The sequence below is a fragment of the Salvelinus namaycush genome, unplaced genomic scaffold (genome assembly GCF_016432855.1).
Source record: "Salvelinus namaycush isolate Seneca unplaced genomic scaffold, SaNama_1.0 Scaffold1079, whole genome shotgun sequence".
In the NCBI taxonomy this organism is placed as follows: Eukaryota; Metazoa; Chordata; class Actinopteri; order Salmoniformes; family Salmonidae; genus Salvelinus; species Salvelinus namaycush.
The window spans coordinates 15,001-33,428 of record NW_024057763.1 but is presented as its reverse complement, the minus strand read 5'-3'; the positions used below and the strand labels follow the sequence as shown (position 1 = coordinate 33,428).

Genomic DNA, 18,428 nt, shown 5'->3' with positions numbered 1-18,428 from the left:
CCCAGCTCTATAACACAGGCTATTAATACACCCAGCTCTATAACACAGTCTGTTAATACACCCAGCTCTATAACACAGGCTGTTAATACACCCAGCTCTATAACACAGGCTGTTAATACAACTAGCTCTATAACACAGGCTGTTAATACACCCAGCTCTATAACACAGGCTGTTAATACACCCAGCTCTATAACACAGGCTGTTAATACACCCAGCTCTATAACACAGGCTGTTAATACACCCAGCTCTATAACACAGGCTGTTAATACACCCAGCTCTATAACACAGGCTGTTAATACACCCAGCTCTATAACACAGGCTGTTAATACACCCAGCTCTATAACACAGGCTGTTAATACACCCAACTCTATAACACAGGCTGTTAATACACCCAGCTCTATAACACAGGCTGTTAATACACCCAGCTCTATAACACAGGCTGTTAATACACCCAGCTCTATAACACAGGCTGTTAACACAGGCTGTTAATACACCCAGCTCTATAACACAGGCTGTTAATACACCCAGCTCTATAACACAGGCTGTTAATACAACCAGCTCTATAACACAGGATGTTAATACACCCAGCTCTATAACACAGGCTGTTAATACAACCAGCTCTATAACACAGGCTGTTAATACACCCAGCTCTATAACACAGTCTGTTAATACACCCAGCTCTATAACACAGGCTGTTAATCCACCCGGCTCTATAACACAGGCTGTTAATACACCCAGCTCTATAACACAGGCTGTTAATACACCCAGCTATATAATACAGGCTGTTAATACACCCTGCTCTATAACACAGGCTGTTAAGACAACCAGCTCTATAATACAGGCTGTTAATACACCCAGCTCTATAATACAGGCTGTTAATACAACCAGCTCTATAATACAGCAGCCTCTCTTACCCTCCTGGATGTGTGATAGCAGTCTCTCTATTTTTCTCTCTTCCGCCATCCCTCCATCCCCCTCTCTCTCTTTCTCTCCGTCGTAAATTAAGCTGTAGATGAGGACAGTAAAGGGAGCTGGAGATGAGGACAGTAAAGGGAGCTGGAGATGAGGACAGTAAAGGGATCTGGAGATGAGGACAGTAAAGGGATCTGGAGATGAGGACAGTAAAGGGAGCTGGAGATGAGGACACTAAAGGGAGCTGGAGATGAGGACAGTAAAGGGAGCTGGAGATGAGGACAGTAAAGGGAGCTGGAGATGAGGACAGTAAAGGGATCTGGAGATGAGGACAGTAAAGGGAGCTGGAGATGAGGACAGTAAAGGGATCTGGAGATGAGGACAGTAAAGGGAGCTGGAGATGAGGACAGTAAAGGGATCTGGAGATGAGGACAGTAAAGGGAGCTGGAGATGAGGACAGTAAAGGGAGCTGGAGATGAGGACAGTAAAGGGAGCTGGAGATGAGGACAGTAAAGGGAGCTGGAGATGAGGACAGTAAAGGGAGCTGGCGATGAGGACAGTAAAGGGAGCTGGAGATGAGCACAGTAAAGGGAGCTGGAGATGAGGACAGTAAAGGGAGCTGGAGATGAGGACAGTAAAGGGAGCTGGCGATGAGGACAGTAAAGGGAGCTGGAGATGAGCACAGTAAAGGGAGCTGGAGATGAGGACAGTAAAGGGAGCTGGAGATCAGGACAGTAAAGGGAGCTGGAGATGAGGACACTAAAGGGATCTGGAGATGGGGACAGTAAAGGGATCTGGAGATGAGGACAGTAAAGGGATCTGGAGATGAGGACAGTATGGGAGCTGGAGATGAGGACAGTAATGGGAGCTGGAGATGAGGACAGTAAAGGGATCTGGAGATGAGGACAGTAAAGGGATCTGGAGATGAGGACAGTAAAGGGATCTGGAGATGAGGACAGTAAAGGGAGCTGGAGATGAGGGCAGTACAGGGAGCTGGAGATGAGGACAGTAAAGGGAGCTGGAGATGAGGACAGTAAAGGGAGCTGGAGATGAGGACAGTAAAGGGATCTGGAGATGAGGACAGTAAAGGGAGCTGGAGATGAGGACAGTAAAGGGAGCTGGAGATGAGGACAGTAAAGGGAGCTGGAGATGAGGACAGTAAAGGGAGCTGGAGATGAGGACAGTAAAGGGAGCTGGAGATGAGGAATTAAGTGTTGCTATTATGCCTCTGACCGGCTTATCAACCGACTGCACCACAGGACCGGAAAACCGACCGGAAGAAACAATTGAAGGGTTGGAATGATTACCTCTCATCTCCTATCCCCATAGTGCTCTGGTCAAAAGTAGTGCACTCTATAGGGATTAGGGAACCATTTGGGACTCTACCCTCTTCATCTTCCTTAATGGATTCTCTTTGGCTAGTTATTACGCACCTCCCAAGGATAAATCAATTCAACTGTTGGTTCAAGAGCGCCACTGTTGAAAACCACCGACAGTCTAGTGTCTCCGCTCAAACGACTGTCCATTTCTACTAGGTTGGCATGGCTACAGGGTGGGAGTGCAACATGACGTCCCCTATCTGGTCTTTAACAGACACTATAGGTTTCAGTCCAGGGAGATGTATTGGAGCGTGGCATGGTGAGATCTTACTCCCTAGTCAACATGACGTCCCCTATCTGGTCTTTAACAGACACTATAGGTTTCAGTCCAGGGAGATGTATTGGAGCGTGGCATGGTGAGATCTTACTCCCTAGTCAACATGACGTCCCCTATCTGGTCTTTAACAGACACTATAGGTTTCAGTCCAGGGAGATGTATTGGAGCGTGGCATGGTGAGATCTTACTCCCTAGTCAACATGACGTCCCCTATCTGGTCTTTAACAGACACTATAGGTTTCAGTCCAGGGAGATGTATTGGAGCGTGGCATGGTGAGATCTTACCCCCTAGTCAACATGACGTCCCCTATCTGGTCTTTAACAGACACTATAGGTTTCAGTCCAGGGAGATTTAGTGGAGCGTGGCATGGTGAGATCTTACTCCCTAGTCATAATGTTAATGCATGTGTAACACTGGGCCCGTATGGATAACTCACAGAAGATACGTTTACAGTGGGCTTTAAACATTGGAGAATTAACAGCATCTTTTATAACAAGGCCTTTTGGACAGGACGCTGGCTTTAACTGAACAAAAATCATTCTGAAATCAAACTTGAAGGAAACCAACGAGCCCAGATTAAATATTGTATAGTTGGTTTGAAAAAGGATATTTAGTTTTGAGCGAGCTATAACAGTTTTTTTTTTGCAGATTGACTTGATGCAGCCATGCAGATACGGATAATGACTGGAAGGTTTTCTATCTGAATTAGAGTGTACATTGGGGACACATCATTCTGTCAACTTTTAGCAAGGTTCATTTTAAAGCTCAAGTTAACGTTGGAAGTAAAATGTTATTAACTCACAAGTTTGACACGAAATACCAGGAGAAACAATGACAACTTTCAAGAAAAAGAAGGTTCATTAAACATCGAAGCAACAGAAAATGTATTTAATCAAGTCTAGCCAAACGCTCTTATCATATGAAAGACTGAAAACATTATTTCTTAAGTGAAGTTAATGCCATTATATCAAGTTGAGAGGCAGGACAAGGTAACAAAGCGTAACATAATGGAAGGGGTGATGAGACAGAGAACAGAGCCCTTCCTTTAACTGCAGAACAGTTAGGTAACATTATGATCGGTGGTGTAGCGGAGGGGAAACGCACCCTTTTTGTAATTTTTTTGTGCGAGAGTTTACCCACCCTTTTTTTTGTTGCAGGAAAATATAAAGAGAGTTGAAAGCATAGAGGAACGTTACTTTACTCACCGCGAACGGGCGATCAGCGTTTACCCACCTATTTGTTACCGCTACCACTACATCACAGGTTCTGATTGTCATTGTGTTTCCAGCAGTACTCAACACTATACTGGACTGGGAGCATAAATAAAAAGCTATTTGCAATTGATGTAACACTCATGCATTTCATAAAGATATATTGCATAGCTCTTCAACTGTTCTGCCCTTGGTGCTAAAACATGTGCTTGTAAATACTTCATATACTATATATATCTTACTGTATTTTCTGCCGTACACGTCAGACAGAAAATATCATGTTGTTCGATCCACTTCAACATTGTTGTCAGTCAGTGTCCATTCAATGTATACACTTAAAAAGGTTAGGTCAGTTTTAAAGAAGAAAAAAACCCCGAACAATTCTGCAAAAAATCCTACATCTTCTAGAAAACTGCTTATAGGTTGTAGCTAAGCCCTACATGTATCAAAATTAGCCCCTCGTTTTTTTTCATCGGTTCATTTTCTATCTCCATTTGGAGTCTGTTTGTGTTTCTAATCTTTTAACAAGTTACAATTGATTATAAGAGAAAACAATCATGCATTAAATGATCTTCTCTTCCTGAAAAAATGGAAATGTCTCGTGGTCGATAACATCCTTCTTTATAGAACATGAGTTGGCAAAAAAAGGGCCTGTGCTTCCGAGAAAAGAATCCCCCCGGGTCCATATTCCTGCAGCCGAAGCCAAACTTTAGTTCCACTTCCTTTTTCTTCAATGTTATATTTTGTACAAACATTGCATCGATCGAAGATAGACTTGGGGAAAAGACAAGACTTCTCTACTAACGTTTTTGGGTAGGCACTATGCTGTACTGAGGTTGAGGTCAGGGGTCATTCTGCTGTGGGTCGGGGCCACAGAGACTCTGGGAGGAGTCTTCGGGGATGACGTCATCAGACGAACCCAGAAAGCGACCACATTCTTCGTCTTCGTCTTCCTCCCTCTTCCATCGTTTTTCTAAAGCCTCATCATAGGAGTGGCTGAATCACCTCAGATCCGTAGGTGGAACGTGCTGGAAATGTAAATAAACAAACAACACGAGGACATAGTTAGTTACACAGCTGCATTTACAACAGACGGCGTGGGACATCATGGACTCATCCAACAAAATATAGAAAAACATTTTAGAGGTCTTGAAAACATGTAATAATAAACATTGATTTTTGGAGTGATGTATCACTTTAACTGGGCTGTCTGTGAGGCAAGTTATTTTGTCAACAGTGGAACTGGTGTTCTTTTAGAAGTGTTGTCCCCTTATCAACAATATATACAGTGCTTTCGGAAAGTATTCAGACCCCTTGACTTTTTCCACATTTTGTTACGTTACAGACTTATTCTAAAATGGATTAAAAAAAATAAATAATCCTCATCAATCTACACACAATACTCCATAATGATTGGGGTCCACCTGTGGTAAATTCAATTGATTGGACATGATTTGGAAAGGCACACACCTGTCTATATAAGGTCCCACAGTTGACAGTGCATGTCAGAGAAAAAACCAAGCCATGAGGTCGAAGGAATTGTCCGTAGAACTTCGAGACAGGATTACATCGAGGCACAGATCTGGGGAAAGGTACCAAAACATTTCTGCAGCATTGAAGGTCCCCCAAGAACACAGTGGCCTCCATCATTCTTAAATGGAAGAAGTTTAGAACCACCAAGACTCTTCCTAGAGCTGTCCGATTGGCTAAACTGAGCAATCGGGGGAGAAGGGCCTTGGTCAGGGAGATGACCAAGAACCAAATGGTCACTCTGACAGAGCTCTAGAGTTCCTCTGTGTAGATGGGAGAATCTTACAGAAGGACAACCATCTCTGCAGCACTCCACCAATTAGGCCTTTATGATCGAGTGGCCAGACAGAAGCCTCTCCTCAGTAAAAGGAACATGAGAACTAGGGTTGTTATGGTGACCGTATTACCGCCACACCGGCGGTCACGAAGACAGTCAAATTCCACGTGACCATTTAGTCACGGTAATTAGGCTTCTCCAAGCTCTGATGCTGCTGATGGTCATTAGTAGCCTACCAACTAACTGCCCGGTACTCAGCACTCTATTGTACCTCTACTCACACTAAATGTGTTCGAAAATCTAATCAAACACTTCATGAGAGCCCATGAGCTCATGTTGCGCAACATTTCTATAGGCTATGCAATTCGCGTGAGAAAACAGAGCGATGGCCTCTATTAAAAAGAGGAGGATCCCATCAGCTTTCTATTGGCTAGGCCTACTATTATTTATTTCTAAACTTTCCTAATATTTAGCACATTGCTTATCTTTACAACAGGAGTATAGCCTACCTGGCTGGCATGAAAAGGAACCACGGAAAAAGCGTCCTCCATTCTCTATTCGCTATAGATGTGATGTATTTTTGTCCCCTACCCGTTTCAATACAGGTGCATGATAATGGTCCATTCTAAATCAAAACTAATGTCACATCAATATATTATTTAGTATATGTAAAGACAAGATTAAATCAAGAATAGTCTGATTGGTGACAATATTAGCCGGTCACTTGTGATTGATGCCCAGCATATGAAACAATGCCTTTTTTTCCCCTTCAACTTTTTAGAATCCTAGTCGCACACCTCATCTAGCCTAGCCCATAGGCCTATGTGTTTTAATAAGGTTAGTATCACACCTCATCTAGCCTAGCCCATAGGCCTATGTGTTTTAATAAGGTTAGTATCACACCTCATCTAGCCTAGCCCATAGGCCTATATGTTTTAATAAGGTTAGTATCACACCTCATCTAGCCTAGCCCATAGGCCTATGTGTTTTAATAAGGTTAGTATCACACCTCATCTAGCCTAGCCCATAGGCCTATGTGTTTTAATAAGGTTAGTATCACACCTCATCTAGCCTAGCCCATAGGCCTATGTGTTTTAATAAGGTTAGTATCACACCTCATCTAGCCTAGCCCATAGGCCTATGTGTTTTAATAAGGTTAGTATCACACCTCATCTAGCCTAGCCCATAGGCCTATATGTTTTAATAAGGTTAGTATCACACCTCATCTAGCCTAGCCCATAGGCCTATATGTTTTAATAAGGTTAGTATCACACCTCATCTAGCCTAGCCCATAGGCCTATATGTTTTGATAAGGTTTGTATCACACCTCATCTAGCCTAGCCCATAGGCCTATGTGTTTTGATAAGGTTAGTATCACACCTCATCTAGCCTAGCCCATAGGCCTATATGTTTTGATAAGGTTAGTATCACACCTCATCTAGCCTAGCCCATAGGCCTATATGTTTTAATAAGGTTTGTATCACACCTCATCTAGCCTAGCCCATAGGCCTATATGTTTTAATAAGGTTAGTATCACACCTCATCTAGCCTAGCCCATAGGCCTATATGTTTTAATAAGGTTAGTATCACACCTCATCTAGCCTAGCCCATAGGCCTATGTGTTTTAATAAGGTTAGTATCACACCTCATCTAGCCTAGCCCATAGGCCTATATGTTTTAATAAGGTTAGTATCACACCTCATCTAGCCTAGCCCATAGGCCTATATGTTTTAATAAGGTTAGTATCACACCTCATCTAGCCTAGCCCATAGGCCTATATGTTTTAATAAGGTTAGTATCACACCTCATCTAGCCTAGCCCATAGGCCTATATGTTTTAATAAGGTTTGTATCACACCTCATCTAGCCTAGCCCATAGGCCTATATGTTTTAATAAGGTCTGTATCACACCTCATCTAGCCTAGCCCATAGGCCTATATGTTTTAATAAGGTTAGTATCACACCTCATCTAGCCTAGCCCATAGGCCTATGTGTTTTAATAAGGTTAGTATCACACCTCATCTAGCCTAGCCCATAGGCCTATATGTTTTAATAAGGTCTGTATCACACCTCATCTAGCCTAGCCCATAGGCCTATATGTTTTGATAAGGTTAGTATCACACCTCATCTAGCCTAGCCCATAGGCCTATATGTTTTAATAAGGTTAGTATCACACCTCATCTAGCCTAGCCCATAGGCCTATATGTTTTAATAAGGTTAGTATCACACCTCATCTAGCCTAGCCCATAGGCCTATATGTTTTAATAAGGTTAGTATCACACCTCATCTAGCCTAGCCCATAGGCCTATATGTTTTAATAAGGTTAGTATCACACCTCATCTAGCCTAGCCCATAGGCCTATATGTTTTAATAAGGTTTGTATCACACCTCATCTAGCCTAGCCCATAGGCCTATATGTTTTAATAAGGTCTGTATCACACCTCATCTAGCCTAGCCCATAGGCCTATATGTTTTAATAAGGTTAGTATCACACCTCATCTAGCCTAGCCCATAGGCCTATGTGTTTTAATAAGGTTAGTATCACACCTCATCTAGCCTAGCCCATAGGCCTATATGTTTTAATAAGGTCTGTATCACACCTCATCTAGCCTAGCCCATAGGCCTATATGTTTTAATAAGGTCTGTACACACCTCATCTAGCCTAGCCCATAGGCCTATATGTTTTAATAAGGTTAGTATCACACCTCATCTAGCCTAGCCCATAGGCCTATATGTTTTAATAAGGTCTGTATCACACCTCATCTAGCCTAGCCCATAGGCCTATATGTTTTGATAAGGTTTGTATCACAACTAATGTGGCCAAATAACTTCTTATAATTAAGCACATTAATCCGCTTTACAAGGGGTGTACAGCCTAACTGGCATTCATAAGCAGCGCGTGAGTTTCAAGTTTGGGGAAGATAATTTTCACCATAAAAATGCACCTTTATAATAAAAGCATTACATGCATAATCACATTTGCGGTCACTTTTGTTAATGATGTTTTCCCGCTAATGAAACATTCACGCTTATATCCTACTGCCGTGTGCGCATTGCTGCACTTATAATGTGAAGAAATATCCTAATAGTTTATCAACACTTTAAGTTAAATGTTCAATTCTGTTGCGTCAGCCACATTGCATAACACTTTTTTTTTTTATACTAGTGGTTGTATTAATTTGGGATCTATCGCATCCCACAACTGTCCCAGTGTTACGGCTCTCGTTTGTGGAATGACCGGACCAAGGTGCAGCGTAGTAGTCGTACATCGTTTCTTTATTGATGACACCAAAAGCAAAATAACAACGACAAAAAACGAAAGCGCACAGTTCTGTAAGGCAAAGAAACTATACAGAAAACAAGATCCCACAATCCAATGGTGGAAAAAAGAGCTGCCTAAGTAGGATCCCCAATCAGAGACAACGATAGACAGCTGCCTCTGATTGGGAACCACACTCGGCAAAAAACAAAGAAACAGAAAACATAGAATGCCCACCCTAGTCACAACCTGACCTAACCAAACAGAGAAATAAAAAGGCTCTCTAAGGTCAGGGCGTGACACCCAGACTATGTTTGGAATATTTATTTCTCACACAGAATAGGTCAACTTTTGCACTATGGGGGATACTAGATTGACATAGGCTAGGGCTTTATTGTGAAGGTGTAGGCTATATTACATGGATTTATTGTGAAGGTGTAGGCTATATTACATGGATTTATTGTGAAGGTGTAGACTATATTACATAGATTTATTGTGAAGGTGTAGACTATATTACATGGATTTATTGTGAAGGTGTAGACTATATTACATGGATTTATTGTGAAGGTGAAGGCTGTATTACATGGATTTATTGTGAAGGTGTAGACTATATTACATGGATTTATTGTGAAGGTGTAGACTATATTACATGGATTTATTGTGAAGGTGAAGGCTGTATTACATGGATTTATTGTGAAGGTGTAGACTATATTACATGGATTTATTGTGAAGGTGTAGACTATATTACATGGATTTATTGTGAAGGTGAAGGCTGTATTACATGGATTTATTGTGAAGGTGTAGACTATATTACATGGATTTATTGTGAAGGTGAAGGCTGTATTACATGGATTTATTGTGAAGGTGTAGACTATATTACATGGATTTATTGTGAAGGTGTAGACTATATTACATGGATTTATTGTGAAGGTGTAGACTATATTACATGGATTTATTGTGAAGGTGAAGGCTGTATTACATGGATTTATTGTGAAGGTGTAGACTATATTACATGGATTTATTGTGAAGGTGAAGGCTGTATTACATGGATTTATTGTGAAGGTGTAGACTATATTACATGGATTTATTGTGAAGGTGTAGACTATATTACATGGATTTATTGTGAAGGTGTAGACTATATTACATGGATTTATTGTGAAGGTGAAGGCTGTATTACATGGATTTATTGTGAAGGTGTAGACTATATTACATGGATTTATTGTGAAGGTGAAGGCTGTATTACATGGATTTATTGTGAAGGTGTAGACTATATTACATGGATTTATTGTGAAGGTGAAGGCTGTATTACATGGATTTATTGTGAAGGTGTAGACTATATTACATGGATTTATTGTGAAGGTGAAGGCTGTATTACATGGATTTATTGTGATGGTGTAGACTATATTACATGGATTTATTGTGAAGGTGAAGGCTGTATTACATGGATTTATTGTGAAGGTGTAGACTATATTACATGGATTTATTGTGAAGGTGAAGGCTGTATTACATGGATTTATTGTGAAGGTGTAGACTATATTACATGGATTTATTGTGAAGGTGAAGGCTGTATTACATGGATTTATTGTGATGGTGTAGACTATATTACATGGATTTATTGTGAAGGTGAAGGCTGTATTACATGGATTTATTGTGAAGGTGTAGACTATATTACATGGATTTATTGTGAAGGTGAAGGCTGTATTACATGGATTTATTGTGAAGGTGTAGACTATATTACATGGATTTATTGTGAAGGTGAAGGCTGTATTACATGGATTTATTGTGATGGTGTAGACTATATTACATGGATTTATTATACTTTTTAAAATGTAGATGGTCCAAAGGGTCTGTATCAGTGGCTTGTAGGCGATGTGTGGAAGCCAGGAGATGCTACAGGTGTTTATGTAAATTAACAGTCAATTACTGAGAGACCGACAGTTGTTTGCTTGACAATCACCGACTGATGAAATTTCGTGACCTCCACAGCCCCGTGACCTCCACAGCCCCGTGACCTCCACAGCCCCGTGACCTCCACAGCCCCGTGACCTCCACAGCCCCGTGACCTCCACAGCCCCGTGACCTCCACAGCCCCGTGACCTCCACAGCCCTAATGAGAGTCCCGTGTGGCTCAGTTGGTAGAGCATGGCGCTTGCAACGCCAGGGTTGTGGGTTCATTCCCCACGGGGGGACCAGGATGAATATGTATGAACTTTCCAATTTGTAAGTCGCTCTGGATAAGAGCGTCTGCTAAATGACTTAAATGTAAATGTAATGACAGTCCACTTGGAGTTTGCCAAAAGGTACCTAAAGGACTCTCAGAACACGAGAAACAAGATTCTCTGTTCTGATGAAACCAAGATTGAACTCTTTGGCCTGAATGCCAAGCGTCACGTCTGGAGGAAACCTGGCACCATCCCTACGGGGAAGCATGGTGGTGGCAGCATCATGCTATGGGGATGTTTTTCAGAGGCAGGGACTGGGAGACTAGTCAGGATTGAGTGAAAGATGAACGAAGCAAAGTACAGAGAGATCCTTGATGAAAATCTGCTCCAGAGCGCTCTGGACCTCAGACTGGAGCAAAGGTTCACCTTCCAACAGGACAACGACCCCAAGCACACAGCCAAGACAATGCAGGAGTGGCTTCGGGACAAGTCTCTGAATGTCATTGAGTGGCCTAGACTCAATCTCTGGAGAGACCTGAAAATAGCTGTGCAGCGACGCTCCCCATCCAACCTGACAGAGCTTGACAGGATCTGCAGAGAAGAATGGGAGAAACTCCCCAAATACAGGTGTGCCAAACTTGTAGCGTCATACCCAATGAGACTCAATGCAGTAATCGCTGCCAAAGGTGCTTCAACAAAGTACTGAGTAAAGGGTCTGAATACTTATGTAAATGTGATATTTCAGATTTTTTTTTGTAATAAATTTGCTAAAAATGGAATTGTTTAATTTGCTTTGTGCATTATGGGGTATTGTGTGTAGATTGATGAGGATTTATTTTATTTTATTTATTTCATCAATTTTAGATGGCTGTAACGTAACAAAATGTGTAAAAAGTCAAAGGGTCTGAATACTTTCCGAATGCACTGTACCGGCTGACTGGATATATGTAGCATGACTAATAACCTTATCAACAATAGATACAGTATATCTGCTGACTGGATACCTCTGGAGGGGATGGAGGAGAAACCTTGAGAGAGTTATGTTGCCATGAATTTCATCTATCTTGAATTAACCCTTCCATCTTCAACCGGATCTCCTTTAAGAAACGTCGTACAGATTTATTCCTGCCATTATTTCTCCTCTCCTCCTCTCCTCTCCTCTCCTCTCCTCTCCTCTCCTCTCCTCTCCTCTCCTCTCCTCTCCTCTCCTCTCCTCTCCTCTCCTGTTCATATGTATTGTGTGCCAGTCTGGCTGACTGTCAGTTGCAGCTGAGATTATACAAAAGCCATTTTCTGTGTGAGTGAGAAATGGCGTCTTTCCTGAGAAGAGAGTCACAGAACAGAACAGAACAAGTTTGCCTCCCAAATGGCACCCTATTCCATTCATAGTGCTTGAACCATGACCAAAAGTAGTGCACTATACAGGGCATAGGGTGCCAGAGTCCTACTGACTCTGGTCTAAAGTAGTGCACTATATAGGGCATAGGGTACCATTTGGGAGGAAGACCCAGTCAGAGCTGTAACACTCCCATTAACCTACAACAGTACTCTGCTGCTAATAGAGCTACTTAAAGTGACATAGAGCCACTGTGCTGACATTTCTACAAGGCCTGGCCAATGAACTAGTACCAATGTCACATTGGACCGGCGGCTCGGATGACAGGACGATACTGTAACGATGACTTACCCTGCCAAAGCTGGAAATGGACAATCGTTTGCATGAAGTAACATTAAAGTAGAGAGAGCCCTGCAGGGTCATTCAGACAGTGTATACATCTATTGGGCTGGGGGAGATGGCCATGAATCCATTACATCTAATGGGCTGGGGAGATGGCCATGAATCCATTACATCTAATGGGCTGGGGAGATGGCCATGAATCCATTACACCTAATGGGCTGGGGAGATGGCCATGAATCCATTACACCTAATGGGCTGTGGAGATGGCCATGAGCCATTACATCTAATGGGCTGGGGAGATGGCCATGAATCCATTACATCTAATGGGTTGGGGAGATGGCCATGACTCCAGTACATATAATGGGCTGTGGAGATGGCCATGAATCCATTACATCTAATGGGCTGGGGAGATGGCCATGAATCCATTACATCTAATGGGCTGGGGAGATGGCCATGAATCCATTACATCTAATGGGCTGGGGGAGATGGCCATGAATCCATTACATCTAATGGGCTGGGGGAGATGGCCATGAATCCATTACATCTAATGGGCTGGGGGAGATGGCCATGAATCCATTACATCTAATGGGCTGGGGGAGATGGCCATGAATCCATTACATCTAATGGGCTGGGGGAGATGGCCATGAATACATTACATCTAATGGGCTGGGGGAGATGGCCATGAATCCATTACATCTAATGGGCTGGGGGAGATGGCCATGAATCCATTACATCTAATGGGCTGGGGAGATGGCCATGAATCCATTACATCTAATGGGCTGGGGAGATGGCCATGAATCCATTACATCTAATGGGCTATGGAGAAGGCCATGAATCCATTACATCTAATGGGCTGTGGAGATGGCCATGAATCCATTACATCTAATGGGCTGAGGAGATGGCCATGAATCCATTACATCTAATGGGCTGGGGAGATGGCCATGAATCCATTACATCTAATGGGCTGGGGAGATGGCCATGAATCTAATGGGCTGGGGAGATGGCCATGAATCTAATGGGCTGGGGAGATGGCCATGAATCCATTACATCTAATGTGCTGGGGAGATGGCCATGAATCCATTACATCTAATGGGCTGGTGAGATGGCCATGATTACATTACATCTAATGGGCTGGGGGAGATGGCCATAAATCCATTACATCTAATGGGCTGGGGAGATGGCCATGAATACATTACATCTAATGGGCTGGGGGAGATGGCCATAAATCCATTACATCTAATGGGCTGGGGAGATGGCCATGAATCCATTACATCTAATGGGCTGGGGAGATGGCCATGAATCCATTACATCTAATGGGCTGGAGAGATGGCCATGAATCCATTACATCTAATGGGCTGGGGAGATGGCCATGAATCCATTACATCTAATGGGCTGGGGAGATGGCCATGAATCCATTACATCTAATGGGCTGGGGAGATGGCCATGAATCCATTACATCTAATGGGCTGGGGAGATGGCCATGAATCCATTACATCTAATGGGCTGGGGGAGATGGCCATGAATCCATTACATCTAATGGGCTGGGGAGATGGCCATGAATCCATTACATCTAATGGGCTGGGGAGATGGCCATGAATACATTACATCTAATGGGCTGGGGAGATGGCCATGAATCCATTACATCTAATGGGCTGGGGGAGATGGCCATGAATACATTACATCTAATGGGCTGGGGAGATGGCCATGAATCCATTACATCTAATGGGCTGGGGGAGATGGCCATGAATCCATTACATCTAATGGGCTGGGGAGATGGCCATGAATCCATTACATCCAGCAGGATCCAGGGGTCTGTCATTGCGCTAACGCTAGTTAGCATTGGCTCCTTCTCAACTTCCTTCATACTGGACACAGAGACGTAAATATGGTATCCACAAGTTCACCTGACTCTGGGGAATTAGATAAATGGCCTCATTGCCAAAATCCCAACGTATCCCTTTAACATGTAAATGTCTATAAACAACATTCACTCGCCAGACTCCTGTTACAGGAGGAGAGAGACATATTGTTGTTTGTCTCTGTTTATGTCTAACAGAGCCATCGTGTTTGTCTCTGTTTATGTCTTACAGAGCCATCGTGTTTGTCTCTATTTATGTCTAACAGAGCCATCGTGTTTATCTCTATTTATGTCTAACAGTGCCATCGTGTTTGTCTCTATTTATGTCTAACAGAGCCATCGTGTTTATCTCTGTTTATGTCTAACAGAGCCATCGTGTTTATCTGTCACTGTCTCTGGTCACAGGCAGCAGCATCCTGCCACAAGCCTGACCTGGTTGCCACGGGAACACACTCCACCAATAAACCATGGAAACCAGGAAGAGTTCAAGCCAATCTGCAGCCGGCCCCCGTGTGATTGGCAGATTTACGGGCCCATGTCATTGGCCAGCTAAATCAAGCTCTCTGGAATGGGAGAGGTTTTTACTAGCCAGTCCTTTCCGCCTGGTTTGGGCTCTCAAATGAAAACGATTTACAATACTGTTGATAGATTGATTGGTTCGCAGTAAAAAAGGCTCTGATCAAGCACTATCGGTTCTCTCTCTCTGTGTTTAATCTCTGAAAGCAGCATTATACAGAGCAGCAGAAGTTCTCTCTGTCTGAAAGCAGCATTATACAATGCAGGATAAGTTATCTCTGTTTGAAAGCAGCATTATACAGAGCAGCAGAAGTTATCTCTGTCTGAAAGCAGCATTATACAGAGCAGCAGAAGTTATCTCTGTCTGAAAGCAGCATTATACAGAGCAGCAGAAGTTATCTCTGTCTGAAAGCAGCATTATACAGAGCAGCAGAAGTTATCTCTGTCTGAAAGCAGCATTATGCAGAGCAGCAGAAGTTATCTCTGTCTGAAAGCAGCATTATACAGAGCAGCAGAAGTTATCTCTGTCTGAAAGCAGCATTATACAGAGCAGCAGAAGTTATCTCTCTCCATCACATTATACACTAGCCTGACACACCAGACCACCTCCATGTCATTATACACTAGCCTGCCACACCAGACCACCTCCATCACATTATACACTAGCCTGACACACCAGACCACCTCCATGTCATTATACACTAGCCTGACACACCAGACCACCTCCATGCCATTATACACTAGCCTGACACACCAGACCACCTCCATCACATTATACACTAGCCTGACACACCAGACCACCTCCATGTCATTATACACTAGCCTGACACACCAGACCACCTCCATCACATTATACACTAGCCTGACACACCAGACCACCTCCATCACATTATACACTAGCCTGACACACCAGACCACCTCCATCACATTATACACTAGCCTGACACACCAGACCACCTCCATGTCATTATACACTAGCCTGACACACCAGACCACCTCCATCACATTATACACTAGCCTGACACACCAGACCACCTCCATCACATTATACACTAGCCTGACACACCAGACCACCTCCATGCCATTATACACTAGCCTGACACACCAGACCACCTCCATCACATTATACACTAGCCTGACACACCAGACCACCTCCATGTCATTATACACTAGCCTGACACACCAGACCACCTCCATCACATTATACACCAGCCTGACACACCAGACCACCTCCATCACATTATACACTAGCCTGACACACCAGACCACCTCCATCACATTATACACTAGCCTGACACACCAGACCACCTCCATCACATTATACACTAGCCTGACACACCAGATCACCTCCATCACATTATACACTAGCCTGACACACCAGACCACCTCCATCACATTATACACTAGCCTGACACACCAGACCACCTCCATCACATTATACACTAGCCTGACACACCAGACCACCTCCATCACATTATACACTAGCCTGACACACCAGACCACCTCCATCACATTATACACTAGCCTGACACACCAGACCACCTCCATCACATTATACACTAGCCTGACACACCAGACCACCTCCATCACATTATACACTAGCCTGACACACCAGACCACCTCCATCACATTATACACTAGCCTGACACACCAGACCACCTCCATCACATTATACACTAGCCTGACACACCAGATCACCTCCATCACATTATACACTAGCCTGACACACAGGACCACATCCATGACATTATACACTAGCCTGACACACCAGACCACCTCCATCACATTATACACTAGCCTGACACACCAGACCACCTCCATCACATTATACACTAGCCTGACACACCAGACCATCTCCATCACATGATACACTAGCCTGACACACCAGACCACCTCCATCACATTATACACTAGCCTGACACACCAGACCACCTCCATGACATTATACACTAGCCTGACACACCAGACCACCTCCATCACATTATACACTAGCCTGACACACCAGACCACCTCCATGTCATTATACACTAGCCTGACACACCAGATCACCTCCATCACATTATACACTAGCCTGACACACCAGACCACCTCCATGACATTATACACTAGCCTGACACACCAGATCACCTCCATCACATTATACACTAGCCTGACACACCAGACCACCTTCATGACATTATACACTAGCCTGACACACCAGACCACCCCCATCACATTATACACTAGCCTGACACACCAGACCACCTCCATGTCATTATACCGTAGCCTGACACACCAGACCACCTCCATGTCATTATACACTAGCCTGACACATCAAACCACCTCCATCACATGTTACCTTAGAAAGTCTGGAGCTTTAGAGATCATGTTCTCAAAGTCAGAGAAGGAGAGCTTGCTGTCCCCGTCGAGGTCAGCCTCCTCCATGGCCTTGCTACAGACCAGAATGACCTCTTCAGGGGTCAGCTCTCCTTTAGTCAGCCGGTTCAACGTCTTCTCCAGATCCTCCTTACACAGGAAGTTATCCGCGTTAAAATCTGACACACAGGAAAGAGGAAGAGAGATTTAAAAACAATGGGAGAAAGGAGATGAAGAGATTTAAATGGGAGAAATTAAGAGATTCAAAACTTGTTTGAATGGCGCAGGACAGAATGGGTTGGAAGCAGTTTGCTGATGGCCTATGTTCCGCAAGAAATTCAAAAAGCCTAACTAAATAACAAAAAAACTAAGTAAGCAAGATAGAACAGAGGCTAACTAAATAAGTAACTAAATAACATAATAAGTAACTAAGTAAGCCAGATAAAACAGAGGCTAACTAAATAAGTAACTAAATAACAAAAAAAGTAACTAAGTAAGCAAGATAAACCAGAGTAAGTACGAGTCAGAGTCCTAGTTGTCATCATGGCTCTGGTGCCATGAGAACTTGGATAACAAAACAGACAGACACTCAGACAGAAACACACACACACACACACACACACACACACACACACACACACACACACACACACACACACACACACACACACACACACACACACACAGACAGACAGACAGACAGAAACACACACACACACACAGACAGACAGAAACACACACACAAAGAGACAGACAGAAACACACACACACAGACAGACAGAAACACACACACACACACACAGACAGACAGAAACACACACACAAAGAGACAGACAGAAACACACACACAAAGAGACAGACAGAAACACACACACACAGACAGACAGAAACACACACACACAGAAACACAGACAGACAGAAACACACACACACACACACACACACACACACACACACACACACACACACACACACAGACAGACAGAAACACACACACACAGAAACACAGACAGA

General features: G+C 43.3%; 1 protein-coding gene across 1 annotated transcript in view; it reads right to left on the bottom strand.

Moving 5' to 3' along the window:
* Positions 1 to 17,393: 17,393 nt before the first annotated feature.
* The window catches only part of LOC120035647 (calcium and integrin-binding family member 2-like), a gene marked incomplete at its 5' end in the record, with an annotated part of 4,977 nt that continues 3,942 nt past the window's right edge, over positions 17,394 to 18,428 (bottom strand). Inside the window, one exon of the mRNA XM_038982222.1 lies at positions 17,394 to 17,593. Coding sequence (XP_038838150.1) covers positions 17,394 to 17,593 — 200 coding nt within the window. The remainder of the gene's footprint in view (positions 17,594 to 18,428) is intronic.